An 18,122-nucleotide genomic window follows, 5' to 3' on the forward strand; every position below is an offset into this window, starting at 1 on the left:
TCAAAATCAAGTCCAAATCAGGGGTCATAAAGACACAAACTTGGACTTCACTCCTTAAATTCACTTAAAATCAACCTCTTTGATTGTAAATGGTTGGTAAAGAGGTCACTGCCAATGGAGGAGAGTTTGGAAATGGCTTCTCCACACCTGTGCTCCAGTCTGGAAACTAGACCAAATGTCCTTCTATACATCTTTACGTCTTGCCCCTCCCTCCGCCGCAGCTGTATGTATAACTGGGCTCCCCCGGCACTGCACAACCACTCCATCTTTGCATTCTAAACTTGTTTCTTAACATCTGGCAGAGTGATTCATACATGGTAAACACTGGTGTTTCTGTCAATTCTCTGTGAAAGTAAGGACTACTCTGGGCTTAATGACTATCAGGGATTCAATTAAAAGCACTTTATAAATGACAAATGCAAAATTTATAATGTTACCTTCAATTTGACCATTTTATTATTATTTTCATCGTTGTTGTTTTTAAATGAGAGAAATCTGACAGGAACTTACTCATAGTATCTTAGTTAGTGTTTATTTAACGTATCTGGTTTAAGTTTGCTATAGCTTTACTCTACTCACACTATTTAAAATAGACGAAGCACCAAAGAAAGAGCACAGTCTGCCTAAAAATGGCGTAAAGTGTAACCATTAAATAAATGCTAGAAGTCAACAGCTCATTTGCTTCTACTTCTTTCTCGTACTTGGAAAAAAAAAATGGAAATCAGAGAATTCTGCCTGCTACTATCTTAGTAAAATATGTGAAACTGTGGTTTCTGCAAAGTAGTGAATACTTTATAGAAGAGACATCTGACAATCATATATATTTTTCCACATCATGAGAAACAGCAATCCTAAACAGATGGTCAAATTAGAAACAAAACACAAATTTCAACAACACTGATTCATTTTTTCCAGTCACAGATATCTTTTATGTGGAAATATCAGGTTTTAATTAGACTTTTCTAACAAAATCATTGATGACTTCTATTCCAAAATTTGTGTCAGGCTAAAAAACATAAGAGAGGATATGGTAATGTGTTGAATATAATAACCCTAAATTTAAATTCAACACTAAAATTTCATTGAAAAGACACAAATGTGAGTCATTTTACTGGCAGTAAATAAAGGGAAAAATACAAGGAATTTATGCTCATATCCTGTTTTCCACCACAAGCTATGCAATGTTCGGCAAGTCACTATACTACACGCTCGCCCTCAGTTTCCACCATCTGTAAAAAATGGGCATCATAATTACACTTGCAAATGTGAATTATAATTACCATTTTTTAAAGATCCACATTTTGTAAAAGAATATTATTTCCTAAGTGTTTTCAGCCAACATAGCCATAGCTTTAAATATGTTGCTAGGTGTCACTTCACAAATGATTTCAATAAAGGATTTCATGAGAAGGAACAAAAGTACATTTCTACAAATCCTAATCGATTCAACACTTAGGTTCCTGTGAATTGCAGTTGCCTTAGATGTCTCACAATTTGTCTCCTAATTGTTTCACTGCAGCTATTCACATCTCCCAAAAGAACTAATAATAGAAAATAAAGTCAAAAAAAAGAGAAAGAAAGTCTTCTAAAAAAACTTAAGTATAACTATGGAAAAAAGCAAGTATTCACTGAGTTAGCTAAGCATCTCAGAGAGCCTATATAATCTATATACTGACCAGAAATGGTTCTTACAGAAACCCTTTTGATTAGAAACTCCTTTAATCCATTAGGCCCCATTTATCAAGTTCACTCTATTGCTTAAACAGTAGGAATCTTTGGGATATAGGTCATGGGCTTCTTTTCATTGAAAACATATTTTTGTCCTGTTTTCTTGTTTTTATTTCCCCCAATCTGGTCAACACATACACACTCATAGAGGGAAGGGGAATGGGGGAGAGAGAAACAGAGAGAGAGAGAGGGAGAGGGAGAGGGAGGGGGAGGGGGGGGGAGAGGGAGAGAGAGAGAGAGAGAGAGAGAGAGGGAGGAGGGGGGAGAGGGAGAAAGAAGGAGAATGAATGTACATACATATCCATAGGTTATTGATATTTTTTATCTACATGTAAACATATGTGTACGTACATGTGTGTATACACACATATCTCTTCAACCACAATTTACTTATAAATTACCTACCATGTGTCAGGCTCTCGGCCTGGTCTTGGAGATAAAAAAAACAACCAAGACTTGGTTCCTGTCTTCAAATAGCAAACATAATTACAAACCTGCCCACCTGTTTGGTTTGCTTAACAAACATGCCTGCAATATCACTTGCTGATAGAACTGCCAGCTCTTCTCACATCAGTGCCTCTTTGTGGACCATCATCTCAAGTGTTTCAACACAGTCGGGCTCTAAATTTCCAATCAGCATAGTTCCATAGTAAGTCTTACTCCCAGTTCCCTGGCCCTTAATACCTGACACATTATTGGGTAATCAATGCTTGCTGATTGGTTTATTGCTGGGCTGAACCATTAATTGGCATCTATTTCGTAACGTAACAATAACAAAATAATGGCAGCTGCTAATCGATACCTTATCAGGTATCAGAAATTCAGCCAAGCACTTTATATACATTTTCACATTTAATTCCATAATAGAGTTTATTAATACACCTGTTTTAAGGATGATATAACTGAGGCTTTGAGTTTTGGGGGTTTTTTTAAATTAAATTTTATTTTTTTATACAGCAGATTCTTATTAGTCATCCATTTTATACACATCAGTGTATACATGTCAATCCCAATCTCCCAATTCATCCCACCACCCCCACCTCCCGCCACTTTACCCCCTTGGTGTCCGTAAGTTTGTTCTCTACATCCGTGTCTCTATTTCTGCCCTGCAAACCGGCTCATCTGTACCATTTTTCTAGGGTCTCTAGATTCATCCACATATCTACAAATGACCCAATTTCGTTCCTTTTTATGGCTGAGTAATATTCCATTGCATGTATGTACCACAACTGCTTTATCCATTTGTCTGTCGATGGGCATTCAGGTTGCTTCCATGACCTGGATATTGTAAATACTGCTGCAATGAACATTGGGGTACATGTGTCTTTTTGAATTATGGTTTTCTCAGGATATATGCTGAGTAGTGGGATTCCTGGGTCATATGGTAATTCTATTTTTAGTTTTTTTAGGAACCTCCATACTGTTCTCCATAGTGGTTGTATCAATTTACATTCCCACCAACAGTGCAAGAGGGTTCCCTTTTCTCCACACCCTATCCAGCATTTGTTTCTAGACTTTCTGATGATGCCCATTCTAACTGGAGTGAGGTGATACCTCATTGTAGTTTTGATTTGCATTTCTCTAATAATTAGTGATATTGAGCAGCTTTTCATGTGCTTCTTGGACATCTGTATGTCTTCTTTGGAGAAATGTCTATTTAGGTCTTCTGCCCATTTTTTGATTGGGTTGTTTGTTTTTTTACTATTAAGCTGCATGAGTTGTTTATATATTTTGGAGACTAATCCTTTGTCCATTGATTCGTGTGCAAATATTTTTTCCCATTCTGAGGGCTGTCGTTTCATCTTGTTTGTAGTTTCCTTTGCTTTGCAAAACCTTTTAAGTTTCATTAGGTCCCTTTTATTTTTGCTTTTATTTCCATTACTCTAGGAGGTGGATCAAAAAAGATCTTGCTGTGATTTATGTCAAAGAGTGTTCTTCCTATGTTTTCCTCTAAGAGTTTTATAGTGTCCGGTCTTACATTTAGGTCTCTAATCCATTTTGAGTTTATTTTTGTGTATGGTGTTAGGGAGTGTCCTAATTTCATTCTTTTACATGTAGCTGTCCAGTTTTCCCAGCACCACTTATTGAAGAGGCTGTTTTTTCTCCATTGTATATCCTTGCCTCCTTTGTCATAGATTAGTTGACCATAGGTGCATGGGTTTATCTCTGGGCTTTCTATCCTGTTCCACTGAGCTATATTTCTGGTTTTGTGCCAGTACTATATTGTCTTGATTACTGTAGCTTTGTAGTATAGTCTGAAGTCAGGGAGTCTGATTCCTCCAGCTCCGTATTTTTCCCTCAAGACTGCTTTGGCTATTGAGGGTCTTCTGTGTCTCCATACAGATTTTAAGATTTTTTGTTCTAGTTCTGTAAAAAATGCCATTGGTAATTTGATACAGATTGCATTGAATCTGTAGATTGCTTTGGGTAGTATAGTCATTTTCACAAAATTGATTCTTCCAATCCAAGAACATGGAATATCTCTCCATCTGTTGGTATCATCTTTAATTTCTTTCAGCAGTGTCTTATAGTTTTCTGCATACAGGTGTTTTGTCTCCCTAGGTAGGTTTATTCCTAGGTATTTTACTCTTTTTGTTGCAATGGTAAATGGTAGTGTTTCCTTAATTTCTCTTTCAGATTTTTCATCATTAGTGTATAGGAATGCAAGAGATTTCTGTGCACTGATTTTGTATCCTGCAACTTTACCAAATTCATTGATTAGCTCTAGTAGTTTTCTGGTGGCATCTCTAGGATTCTCTATGTATAGTATCATGTCATCTGCAAACAGTGACAGTTTTACTTCTTCTTTTCCAATTTGTATTCCTTTTATTTCTTTTTCCTCTCTGATTGCTGTGATCAGGACTTCCAAACCTATGTTGAATAATAGTGGCGAGAGTGGACATCCTTGTCTTGTTCCTGATCTTAGAGGAAATGCTTTCAGTTTTTCACCATTGAGCATGATGTTTGCTGTGGGTTTGTCGTATATGGCCTTTATTATGTTGAGGTAGGTTCCCTCTATGCCTACTTTCTGGAGAGTTTTGATCATAAATGGGTGTTGAATTTTGTCAAAAGTTTTTCTGCATCTATTGAGATGATCATATAGTTTTTATTCTTCAATTTGTTAATGTGGTGTATCACATTGATTGATTTGTGTATATTGAAGAATCCTTGCATCCCTGGGATATATTCCACTTGATCATGGTGTATGATCCTTATAATGTGTTGCTGGATTCTGTTTGCTAGTATTTTGTTGAGGATTTTTGCATCCATATTCATCAGTGATATTGGTCTGTAATTTTCTTTTTTTGTAGTATCTTTGTCTGGTTTTGGTATCAGGGTGATGGTGGCCTCATAGAATGAGTTTGGGCGTGTTCCTTCCTCTGAAATATTTTGGAAGAGTTTGAGAAGGATGGGTGTTAGCTCTTCTCTAAATGTTTGATAGAATTCACCTGTGAAGCCATCTGGTCCTGGACTTGTTTGTTGGAAGATTTTTCATCACAGTTTCAATTTCATTACTTGTGATTGGTCTGTTCATATTTTCCATTTCTTCCTGGTTCAGTCTGGGAAGGATATACCTTTGTAAGAATTTGTCCATTTCTTCCAGGTTGTCCATTTTATTGTCATAGAGTTGCTGGTAGTAGTCTCTTAGGATGCTTTGTATTTCTGAGCTGTCTGTTGTAACTTCTCCTCTTTCATTTCTAATTTTATTGATTTGAGTCCTCTCCCTATTTTCCTTGATGAGCCTTGCTAATGATTTATCAATTTTCTTTATCTTCTCAAAGAGCCAGCTTTTAGTGTTATTGATCTTTGCTACTGTTTTGTTTCTCTTTCATTTATTTCTGCTCTGATCGTTATGATTTCTTTCCTTCTGCTAACTTTGGGTTTTGTTTGTTCTTCTTTCTCTAGTTCCTTTAGGTGTAACATTAGATTGTTTACTTGAGATTTTTCTTGTTTCTTGAGGTAGGCTTGTATAGCTATAAACTTCCCTCTTAGAACTGCTTTTGCTGCATCCCGTAGGTTTTGGATCGTCGTGTTTTCATTGTCATTTGTCTCTAGGTATTTTTTGATTTCCTCTTTGATTTCTTCAGTGATCTCTTGGTCATTTAGTAACGTATTGTTTAGCCTCCATGTGTTTGTGCTTTTTACGTTTTTTTCCCTGTAATTGATTTCTAATCTCATAGCACTGTGGTCAGAAAAGATGCCTGATATGATTTCAATTTTCTTAAATTTATTGAGGCTTGATTTGTGACCCAAGATGTGATCTATCCTGGAGGATGTTCCGTGCACACTTGAGAAGAAAGTGTAATCTGCTGTTTTGGGATGGAATGTCCTATAAATATCAATTAAATCTATCTGGTCTATTGTGTCATTTAAAGTTTGTGTGTCCTTATTAACTTTCTGTTTGGATGATTTGTGCATTGGTGTAAGTGACGTGTTAAAGTCCCCCACTATTATTGTGCTGTCGACTTCCTCTTTTAGAGTTGTTAGCAGTTGCCTTATGTATTGAGGTGCTCCTATGTTGGGTGCATATATATTTATAATTGTTATATCTTCTTCTTGGGTTGATCCCTTGATCATTATGCAGTGTCCTTCCTTGTCTCTTGTAACATTCTTTATTTTAAAGTCTATTTTATCTGATATGAGTATTGCTGCTCCAGCTTTCTTTTGATTTCCATTTGCATGGAATATCTTTCTCCATCCCCTCACTTTCAGTCTGAATGTGTCCCTAGGTCTGAAGTCGGTCTGTTGTAGACAGCATATATATGGGTCTTGCTTTTGTATCCATTCAGCAAGACTGTGTCTTTTGGTTGGAGCATTTAATCCATTCACGTTTAAGGTAATTATCGATATGTATGTTCCTATGACCATTTTCTTAATTGTTTTGGGCTTGTTTTTGTAGGTCCTTTTCTTCTCTTGTGTTTCCCACTTAGAGAAGTTCCTTTAGCATTTGTTGTAGAGCTGGTTTGGTGGTGCTGAATTCTCTTAGCTTTTGCTTGTCTGTAAAGCTTTTGATTTCTCCATCGAATTTGAATGAGATCCTTGCCAGGTAGAGTAATCTTGGTTGTAGTTTCTTCCCTTTCATCACTTTAAGTATATCATGCCACTCCCTTCTGGCTTGTAGAGTTTCTGCTGAGAAATCAGCTGTTAACCTTATGGGAGTTCCCTTGTACGTTATTTGTTGTTTTTCCCTTGCTGCTTTCAGTAATTTTTCTTTGTCTTTAATTTTTGCCACTTTGATTACTATGTGTCTCAGTGTGTTTCTCCTTGGGTTTATCCTGTATGGGACTCTCTGCGCTTCCTGGATTTGGGTGGCTATTTCCTTTCCCATGTTACGGAAGTTTTCGACTATAATCTCTGCAAATATTTTCCCAGGTCATTTCTCTCTCTCTTCTCTTTCTGGGACCCCTATAATGCAAATATTGTTGCATTTAATGTTGTCCCAGAGGTCTCTTAGGCTGTCTGCATTTCTTTTCATTCTTTTTTCTTTACTCTGTTCTGCAGCAGTGAATTCCACCATTCTGTCTTCCAGGTCACTTATCTGTTCTTCTGCCTCAGTTATTCTGCTATTGATTCCTTCTAGTGTAGTTTTCATTTCAGTTATTGTATTGTTCATCTCTGTTTGTTTGTTCTTTAATTTTTCTAGGTCTTTGTTAAATATTTCTTGCATCTTCTCGATCTTTGCCTCCATTCTTTTTCTGAGGTCCTGGATCATCTTCACTATCATTATTCTGAATTCTTTTTCTGGAAGGTTGCCTATCTCCACTTCATTTAGTTGTTTTTCTGGCATTTTATCTTGTTCCTTCATCTGGTACATAGCTCTCTGCCTTTTCATCTTGCCTATCTTTCTGTGAATGTTGTTTTTGTTCCACAGGCTGCAGGACTGTAGTTCTTCTTGCTTCTGCTGTCTTCCCTCTCGAGGCTTTGAGTTTTAAGCAACTTGCCTAATGCCACACAGCTAGAAAATGATTTATACTCAAAGTTGTCCATAGCCACTAATGCTATACTACTTCCCGAAGAGAAAGGCCCTATCTGTAGATGACTGGACCCAGTGAAACTTTGATTCATAGCTAACTATACTAAAAAAACAGGCCAACACAAACAGCTAAGTCAATCAAAACTACATAGCAATCATGTACACAAAAAATATTAAAGAAAAGCAAGCATATAAGCTGTGTATATTTATATATGTGTGTGTGTCTATGTATCCTTAAGATTATTTACCATTTTAGACGTCAGAGATATCTTTTCTCTGCATTAGAACCCATTATCAGGACTTGACTATATAGTTTTAACAACTGAACGGGATTTTGCTTTTAATGATCCCACTAGAAGCTTTCAATTGCAGATCTGTGTCTTATCTATTGATATATCCCATCCCCAGCATCCAGCACAATGCCTCCCACATACTAGAAGCTCAGTACATAGCAAAGGAATACAGTAGTCCCCCATTATCTGTGAGGGATATCTTCCAAGACCCCCAGGGGATGCCTAAAACTGAAGATAGTACCAAACCCTATACATATTATACATACATACCTATGATAGTTTAGCTTAGAAATCAGGCACAGTAAGAGATTACCAATAATAACTAATAATGAAATAGAACAATTGTAACAATATACTGTAATAAAAGTTATGTGAATGTGGTCTCTCTCTCTCAAAATATCTCACTGCACTGTATTCACCCCTCTTGTGATGATAAGAGATGATACAATGCCTACATAAAATGTGATGAGATGAAGTGAATGAGGTAGGCATTGTGACATAGCATTAAACTACTGCTGACCTTCTGATAATACCTCAGAAGGAGGATCACCTGCTTTGGGTGATCCTGGATCATCAAGCCATGATGATGTCGATAGTTGGATGTTAGGAGCAGAAGACTGAGATAGGTGGGGATCACGAGTGTTAGAAAGTGGGACAGCTCAAGATTTCATTATGCTACTCAGAACAATGTGCAGTTTAAAACTTATGAATTATTTCTAGAATTTTCCATTTAATCTTTCTGAACCGCAATTGGCCCAAAATTGGTAATTTCAGTTACCGTGGCAGGTATCTGAAACAATGGAAAGGGAAACCACTAATGAGGGAGGACTACTGTACAATCATTAAATTTTAAAACTCTGTTCTAAGGTGAATGTTCCATTTATATGAATGTATGACAATGCATACATACCTGGAACATCACAGATAGTGGAGAAGCATTTATTTTAAGCAGAACAAGGTAAACTTTACACTTTCAACATAAAATTTCCCCCACTCTTTCTTAAATGCAAATAATTAAACACAAAACATGTTAATACAATCTTCTGGCTAACTTTTAATTATGGAAAAGTTGGAAAATTTAGTATTATCTTCAAAGCAACTACACCCTGGCAACAGATACATTAATTATGTGTGAACATTAGACTTAGTCAAAACAAAGCGTGACATAAGAACTAAATTACAATTGTCAAGATTGTAGGCCTAAATTTAGCAACTTAAGCACATTTAATCATAAACTCTAAACTAACTTAAATTTTATTTCCTTGATTTTAACAATTACTAGGAAGGTAAAATATATATATACGAAATACAGTGAAACAAAAAGAGGAAAAGATGAGCAAAGCATGAAGAAAGTTTCTTCTAGAGGTTGATGACACCCCACCTAGTGATATTTCCTTCAACACAGATGTTAGTTAGTAACCCTTATCAAGAACAGGAGTCATCTGGCCCAGTCTATCCTGCCTTATCCTATTATCCATATGTTAATAGTCTTTTTTCTATTTGGCTTCTATCACACTCCAATGCAAATCCTTTTAGGAAGTTGGTAAAGACACAGAACGCAAGTTTAACTAATCTGTCTTCTATTCTTAGTTGACTTTTGGCCACAAAAGTAGTGACTCTAGAAGTCCATAGTATTCTACCCAATGCCTGGTATATAGCAGACACCACCCAAATTTTACACGTCTACTGATAGGAAAGCAGTGAGCCTGCTGGTAATATTCCAAGGTTGCCAACCTTCTTAAGCTTCAGTCTCTGTAACTGCAAAAATGAGCATAATAGTATCGATTTCATAAAATGACTATGTATGAGCATTAAAAGTGCCTAGTGCACAGTGACCACTTCATCTATTATATATTTTATTTTGAACCTCAGTTTCCTCATAGGTTAACAGGGATCAATAAAATCTAACCCAAAGAGCTGTGAGAATTCAATGAGTACACATATGTAAATCAATTGGCATAAATACTTGCCATAAAGTAGGTCTTCAATAAACCGTAATTCCTTTCTTTGCTACCTTGCCTCTAAATGCCTATTTTAAGATCCAGAAGAAATTTAAAATCCAAAGTATTAGAAGGTTACTAGTTGGTTGAAAGAATAAAAATCACAGCATTCTAATAAACTTCTATGACGTTTTCTGGCACCAATACAAATTGCTATGAAAGCCTAAAAATTAGCATTTAGTAGTACATAAACTATGTTCTAGAAGAAACACTAGAAGAAATTCAAATAAGTCTTTTAAATTAAAATTCATTCACATTTTTACCTTTTCTTCTAGTTGGTCCTTCAAACACTGGTATTTTAGCTTCAGTTTTTTGTTCTCATTTTCATTCTGAGTTAATTCCTCTGTCAGCCTGTCATACTGTGATTTCAGCTTCTCTAGCTGAGAACGCTGGACTTTAGCCATAGTCTTATCTTCTAAGCTTTCTGCCTGAGAGAAAAAGGAGAAAAGAGAAAGTCCACTGGCCACAGCCAAACTGTACACAAAACAAATTCCACATTACATCAGTGGGCAAACACTTCGAGATTTTGCTACCTCTAAGCATTCACACATAAACATACATGCAAAGGAAACTTTCTTTGCATGTGTTCAATCTCTCCTTAGCATTCACTGAGCAACCAATTAAGTGACAGGTACTCTACTAGGTGCTGAAGATAACAGGCATGAACCGTAAAAGAGACAGATACAACGGTCAATTCTGACAACGATGAACAAGAAGTGCTTAATAAAGGTGCAAGCAGAGGTACGTGCAACCCAAAGAAGGGACACTAAGTGCTGAGAGGGGAAGGGTTATTAGAGAAATGTCCCCATAAGGATATACTATGGGATATTACTGCCTGATCAGTCTCCTCATCTATAAACGGAGCTTAACAATATTCCTACTCAAGCTACACTCTCGCTTTTGTGAAAGACTTGTGTATTTTTTGTACAATGTAATTATTAATACCACTCTTGTGGGGCTAAAAAGGTTATGGATCAGAGTAGCCAAAAAATATAAATAACTTAATATGAAAGAGTTTACCAGTGATTCTTTCAGTATCAATGGTGCAATAAAGCACCTCGTTTTCGTTTATTATTTGGAATATAACCAGAATCAGCTTTAAAAAAAAAAAACAATAGGAATAATCGGTGGATGGGATTCAATAAGGATTTGCCAGGCATGTGAAGTTAAAGACTTAAAATAACAACAATGTAAATACTGACTATATGTCAGGCACTGCTCTAAGACCTTTTCGTATAGTTGTCCCTCATTCCATCCTCACCACAACCTGACTAGGGAGACACTGTTATTGTCTCCTGTTTTGAAACTGAAGCGGAACAACACTAATCATTTGCCCAAGGGTATGTAGTGAGTAAAGCAGAGCCAGGATTTGAACGCAGGAATTCTCTCTACTGTCCATGTTTTCAGCTACTCTGCCTCACTGCCTTTAAAAGGTACCTATATCATATGGTTTTAAAAACCAGCTGGATGCAACTTGCAATGTTAACTAGTTACACCTACCAGTTACTGACAGCCTGTAAGCACCCACATAGAATCTGTTTAAAATACATGTTTCAATGCCTAAAATATATTTGTTTCTTTCCTTTGTATAAGTTTATTATATGTATATAATCAGGTACATAGGAACATAATCGCTGGAAGCAATTTCCCAAAAGGAAGAAATTTTGTGAGTTTCAGACAAGAATCTGTATCTTATTCACCCCACAAAATTCAGCTAAGACTTGATGCCACTTTGAGTTAACAAAAGAATCGATGTTTTTAATGAGGAATCCTGTATTCACTACCCAAAAATAAACTTACAAAATAAAGTCTCTCATCAGGAAAATTGTTCGATTATTATTTTAGGTTTTAGTAGAATACTTAGCTTTTCTTTGTGTCTTATAAAAAGTGTAGGTATAGACAGTTTTCCCTCAAGGCCAGTGGTGTCTGGGCCAGCTCACAGAGACACTCAGGAACCAACTGTGCTCCTCTCTTCCCAACTCTGTCTCCGGTGATGCTGTTTGATAGCTTGAAACCAGCCAAATGGGAGGTTTTATACCACTGAACTTGGCAAATGCTACAAATCTGGGTTCCCCTCTTTGTCCCCGGAGAACCTATTTTTAAAACAGTTACCAGCACACTAATGCTTAAGTTTGACTAAGAACTTACTTCTTGTTGTAGTTTTACTATTACATTTACATTTCATTTTAGGGTTTACAAAGTGATGTAACACTCACAAAAACGCTGTGATAAAGACATTACTGTTTCCATTCTACTGATGAAGTACAAAAAGGTTAAGTAACTTGACCAAGATCATATGGCCAGCAAATGGCAAAAATATAGAACTCCACTCTTGGTCTTCTGATTCCAATAAAGGCTCTTACAAAATTACTTTTGTTGAAATAATAATGAGGTGATAACCCAATATCCTTCAAATATTAATAGCAGCTAGAGTATTTCATAAAAATATTTTACATATAAATTTTAAAACAGGCATGAGAAGGTAGATCTAGATGGGGAAAAATATAACTTCTGCAGAGAAAAAAATATGGGTAATGTATCACACTTATTAGACTCAGAAAAAGTAATAGATTAGGGTGAAGCCAAAAGACAAAGAAATGTAACATTTACAGAGCTATCTATCTAAAGCCCTCTTGTACATAACTCAGTGTATTAAATCTTCGATGACGACCATTGCTATCAACTCCTGTTAATTCATATAAACGAGTCAAAAGTACGGAATTATATTCATAAAATAGCATGAGGTGGGGCTGTTCCTATGGGTAACTTATTCAGTTTAAGAGAAGAGTACTGGGCTCTCACGATCTCTGGTTCTCCTGTTAAGCTCGTATGCTTCTTTTGTACCACATTATAGAGTAACTACAACATCCCTCCACATCTCAGTCTTCCGAATTAAAAAAAAAATCTAAAGTTTTCGGAGAATCTACAGAATAGTTCTAAATGGTGTCTTCTTTATATACAGGTAATGTCTTAATTAAAGCTTTATTGTCACCTCACTATACACAAATACAAAGCACTTCTTTTGGATGAGGAAAGCAATTTTACCACATTACAGGGAAAGAGCCAAACCAGACAGATCACAAAGCAAGTCAGCAGCAAATCCTTTGATTTCTGGCTTTTCAAACATTTTAACCCAACATCCACGGAACATGTTCTATATGTCTCAAACATCATGCTAGACACCATAAGAGGATACAAAAATGGCTAAGACCTGCTACCTGCCCCTCTGGAGATGTACGAACACAAAACAAACACACCATGATATAAGGCAGCCTAAATGTGCTGTACTAGCAGTTCCAAAAGAGAGCTATGGAAACACAGAGAATCGAAAGATTTATCCCAACCTCAGTTGAGATATATGCCATCTTCAGTGAATCCATAAAAGAAGTGAAAAATTAATTGGGCCTTGAAAGATTAGGCAGCCTTTTTCCTCCTGCAGATTGAGGGAAAAGACAATCCAGACGAAGAGCAAGCAGTGAAAAGTATGTATAGGAAAGCTGTACATTCGTATGAGGCCAGTTGGGGAGCATAAAAGGCTCCAAATGTGAACAGCTCAGGTGGGACCATACTGAGGAGGACTGGACTAGATTTGAGACTTTGCTCCAGAGGCAGTAATGGTTTTTGAAGGTTTCTGAGCAAGAAGTGATGCACTTAGATCAGTGTTTTGAAAAAGGCAACAGGTGGTATCTGAAGGTTGAAAGGGAGGAGTTGGGGGGTAGAAAGAGGAACTAAGGGGGAAGTAGGGAGGCTACTCCCACGAGCTGTGTCTCGTGTCTCCACAGTCCAAATTAGTTGCCCACATCCTGTTTGCTACTATGACGCATGATATATTGCTCATATGCCTAGGCGGCCAGGAGCAAATGCAGTTTCTGTCAAACAGGCTGTACCTCCTGACTTCACCTCCCTCTCAAGAAAGCATGTTACAATGTGAGAATGATGTTCTTATATAGATGACCTTGAATCTGTAGTAACTGATTAAATCACTACCAGCTCCTGCTGAAATGTGTGTTTATCACACAACCTAAATAGTGATGATGAAAGCCAGAAATATGTCAGTAACAGCGAGAAGAAAAGGAGGGTGTAGTTTCAACTACATTCCCAAGAAAACTGCAATTTCTTTGAAAGAACCATTTCTCAAGCCATGGCCTAACAAATCATGACACACTCATCTTCATGCAAAAGCCCTGCCTTCCTCTGAGATTCACGCCATTCCCCATCAACTCCACCTTCCTTGATGGCAGCAGCTGACTGACCAGTCGTCCTCTTCGATGAAGTTTTGGCCATGTGATCAATTAATGCCTTCACAACAGCATCATAAATACCCAAATATCTACCCAACAAACTAACTTCAAAGTTATTTGACCTGCTCTGTTCCAACCACCTTCACCTGTATTCCACAACAGCAACCCACTGCATTACCACCCCCTGGACCTTAATGCTGAACTCTTAAGAATTCCTACCAAATAAGCAGCCTGTGGTCCTAGATTCCTTTCCGTCCACTCTCTCATCCCTTTGCCCATGATACTTCTTCAACGGTAGCCACATGGCAGCACATTGCATGCTCCCAGACTAGCCTCATGCAGCTTGTACCAGCCTTCACAGCACTACGTCTTCACCACCATAAACTCCTTACTGCACTGCTACTCTACTCTCCTTCAGAGGGAAGAAAGAGACCATCAGTCAAGAGTCATATCAACAACCCTAGTCCATTCCTATCAACTTACCCAAGCTTACTTCTTTCTTTCAAAACCTTCAGAGGAAGATATGCCCCGTCTCCTGCTGAATCCTATCCACTCTGTTTTTGATCCAACCCCTCACATCTCCTCAGGGACCTTCTCCACCCATCTGCGACAAGTGAACACTTTTTTGGTTCTTCTTTTAGCCTGTCTGCCACATTGACACTCCTGACTATACCTTTCTAAAATGTCCTGCTTGGGTCTCCAAGATACCATTCTCTTCTGGTTCTCATCCTGTTTCCCATATGGTTCTTCATTCTTATTTGCTAGAAACTCTTTCTCAATTCTTCCTTTAAACACTGGTGTTCTAGAATTTCATCCTCTTCTTTCTCTTTGCATAATGTCATTCAAATCCTATGATTTCAACTGCCAACAATGGATTACTGGCTCCCAAATATCTAACTTTAATCTCAACTTCCTCCTCAACTTCTAACCCATTATGTACTAAACTGTTCTACCCAGACTTTCATGGTTAGGTTTAAGGTCCCTTCCACCTAACTCAACATGCTAAAAAGCTGGATTTGGCATTATTCTCTCCAAATCTGCTGTTCTGTCTATATTATCCATCTTGACAAACAGCCTCATTATCCAACTAGTCACCCAAATCTAAACCCAGTCAATCTAGATTCTAAACCTTTTCCAGTACAGCAATGTAGTTAAGAATTCAAGCATTTGACTACCTGAGTTCAAATCCTGTCTCTACTCCTCTCCAGCTGTAAGACCTTGGGCAAGTTAACTTAACTTCCCACGTCTCAATTTCCTCATCAGAGAGAAATTAACACCACACAATCTGCAGGGATGATGTGAGTATTAAATGGGCAACACATGTAAGATTCTTATAGTAATAAAACCGGCACAAACTAAGTGCTGAAAAAATGTCTGCTAGTATTATTATTATTGCCACAGCCAATCAATCAATATATATTTATTTTATTTTCTTTACGATCAGCTCTTCTCCATATCTGATTCTACTCTTGTTTATGTCCATATCAACTCTGAAAGACTATTATGCCATATTTCACCAATATCAAAACATGTATTTTTTTTTTTCACATTTTACCTTCTCTGTCTTGGGATGGGCAGTATTTTTTTTTTCTTAGCACACAACAATGATCCATCTTACAAATGATGGTGTCTTAGTTTACATGAAATAGAATAAAGGCCTCTTACATATTCTTTCAGTCTCCATTCTGCTCTGCCCACCCCACGTAAATGAATCCAAATCCACTACTGCCAGCAGTCTATACAGGGCTGGAGAAGAATTAATAAAATAGCCAAAAGCATTCTACAAATGGCAGTTTAATTATAATTAATAATTAATAATTTATATTTATCATAAGCATTTTTATGGTAGTGGCATATCAAGGAATTTTGAGAAAAAATATATTAATCTTTGAAGATTTATCCATGTATTCACCCATTCAACAGATATGTATAATGTTCCAGGAACTGGGCACTGGGGATATAGCTGTAAACAAAACAGAATCAAATCCCCGTCCTCATGGTGTTTTCATACTAATAAAAGGAGATTAAAAAATTAAAAATATGGAATCTATATCATATGATGATGAGTGCTATGGAGAAAAACTAAAGCAGGAAGGAGGGATAGATTTATCACACTCCTGACAATCATGTTATGAAATGATTCCCCTGCATGGTGATAAATGCTAATACCATTAGATCTTACAATATTTCCCCAAATGTAAGATCTCAATTATGCATTTACTCAGGCAACTTTGATTTGGAAAAGAAGGGGTAAATCTCAAAAGCCTTGGGTTTACAAAACCCATAAGCTGATCCACTTTAGTTACCATACCAATAAGGACCATGGTTATAGCTTCTACGACCTTGACAAGTCTTTGCCTTTTATATTTTAGGAGATCATAAATGTTGAATGAGGGCACGTTTCAGGTCCACGACTTACTGCCACCTCTGCCTTTCCTGAACTCCCAAAATAGCTAAACGTTCTTTTTAAAGGGCTTCAGTGCTCTGAAATAGGTGCTCCCAGGTGGCTACTATAACTCATTTCAACCTGGCCGAACAGGCATGAATAAGCCTCTTTATTGTTAGTTCTATCTTCCCTTCAGTGCTTGGGAATACAGAATGATCTCTAAAAATTTATGCTTTATTAACTTCATGAGCCACTAGAAAATTTCCTCCAGTATCATCAGGATAATTCAGTGTGGGTACCTTCAGTGTCTTAATATGATTCTCGGCCTCACTCTTTTCTTTCTTGAAGTGCTTCATCAGCTCCTGGATATTCTGTTCATGTTTAGTTTTCACACTCTGCAATGAGGATGTGAGATCTTCCAGCTCCCTCTGGTGAACATCTCTTTCTAGCTTTAACTGTGTAATGATTGTAGCTGTTTCTTCATCTTTGGATTTTGCCTGTGTCTTGAGGTCAGAAAGGTTCTTGAGTACCTCTTTCCTTGCTCTCTGTTCCTCCGCCAATTTATTGGCGAGGTCTGCCCGGATGGCACTCAAGTCCTTGATGGCCTCTTGCATCTCAAGAAGCTGAGCTTGGTCCTTGGCCTGGCTCTCCTTCAGCTCCGCAATTTCTTCCTCCAGGTGCGTTTTCTCAGCTTTCATCTGGCTTTGAATCGTACTCTGCTCTTTCAATTCACTTTCTAGCCTCTGGATGGTATCCAGGGAATCCTTGACTTCTAGTTCAAGGTCAGCCTGATGAGACTTAACATCACTTAGTTTTTGCTCCTTACAGTGAAGCTCCTCCTCTTGAAGGGCACGCTTGGTTAGCACATCATTCAATTCCTTTCGAAGATTCTCTATTTGTTGTAACGCTGCATAAAGCTGGCTTTTCAATTCATCCTTTTCTTTTAGGATCTATTGGGTTAGGAACAGAAAGCAAAAATTACTGTAAAATGCACCATATACACTGCCAGAAAACAAAAATAAGGTTTAAGCCACAAGGAGAAGAAAAATTCATAAAATAATATTTTGTATTTCTTTCTGGTTTTTTAATGAAAAATACTTTTTAGGATAGAAAAAGGAAGAAAAATACAATTGCTCTGAAGAAGTACCACACTGAGATATATGTTTCAGATTTTCATCACCAAAACATATCAATCCATGATCATAAATAATTATTTAAATGTAAGATAAAATTGATCAAAAGAATGGAGGAAATAAAGCCTTCAATTATAATTTACCAGAGGTTGAAATAATACAGTGTTACTTAAAGTAACATGATTTGCATTTCAATGGCACACTTTTTAAAAGGAGAAACCTCAAAACAGATACAAAACAGATTCGGAAGATAATATAGGGAAGCATGCACATATAATCTACGAAAGGTTTTGGTACAATCAGTCATTATTAATCAAATAATGTCCACAGTGACAAGAAACACACCAGTATGTTAACAGGGAGTCTT

At 37.1% G+C, this 18,122-nt stretch overlaps 1 protein-coding gene across 2 annotated transcripts in view; it reads right to left on the bottom strand.

Annotated features, from left to right (window-relative positions):
* CEP128 (centrosomal protein 128) overlaps nucleotides 1-18,122 on the bottom strand; it is a 435,146-nt gene that overhangs the window by 251,811 nt on the left and 165,213 nt on the right. For both annotated transcript variants that reach the window (XM_036844970.1, XM_036844969.1), the window contains 2 exons: nucleotides 16,922-17,572; nucleotides 10,259-10,423 (listed from right to left, as the gene is read on the bottom strand). In XM_036844970.1, the coding sequence (XP_036700865.1) occupies nucleotides 10,259-10,423; nucleotides 16,922-17,572 (816 nt within the window). The remainder of the gene's footprint in view (nucleotides 1-10,258; nucleotides 10,424-16,921; nucleotides 17,573-18,122) is intronic.

The sequence above is a fragment of the Balaenoptera musculus genome, chromosome 2 (assembly GCF_009873245.2).
Source record: "Balaenoptera musculus isolate JJ_BM4_2016_0621 chromosome 2, mBalMus1.pri.v3, whole genome shotgun sequence".
Taxonomy (NCBI): domain Eukaryota; kingdom Metazoa; phylum Chordata; class Mammalia; order Artiodactyla; family Balaenopteridae; genus Balaenoptera; species Balaenoptera musculus.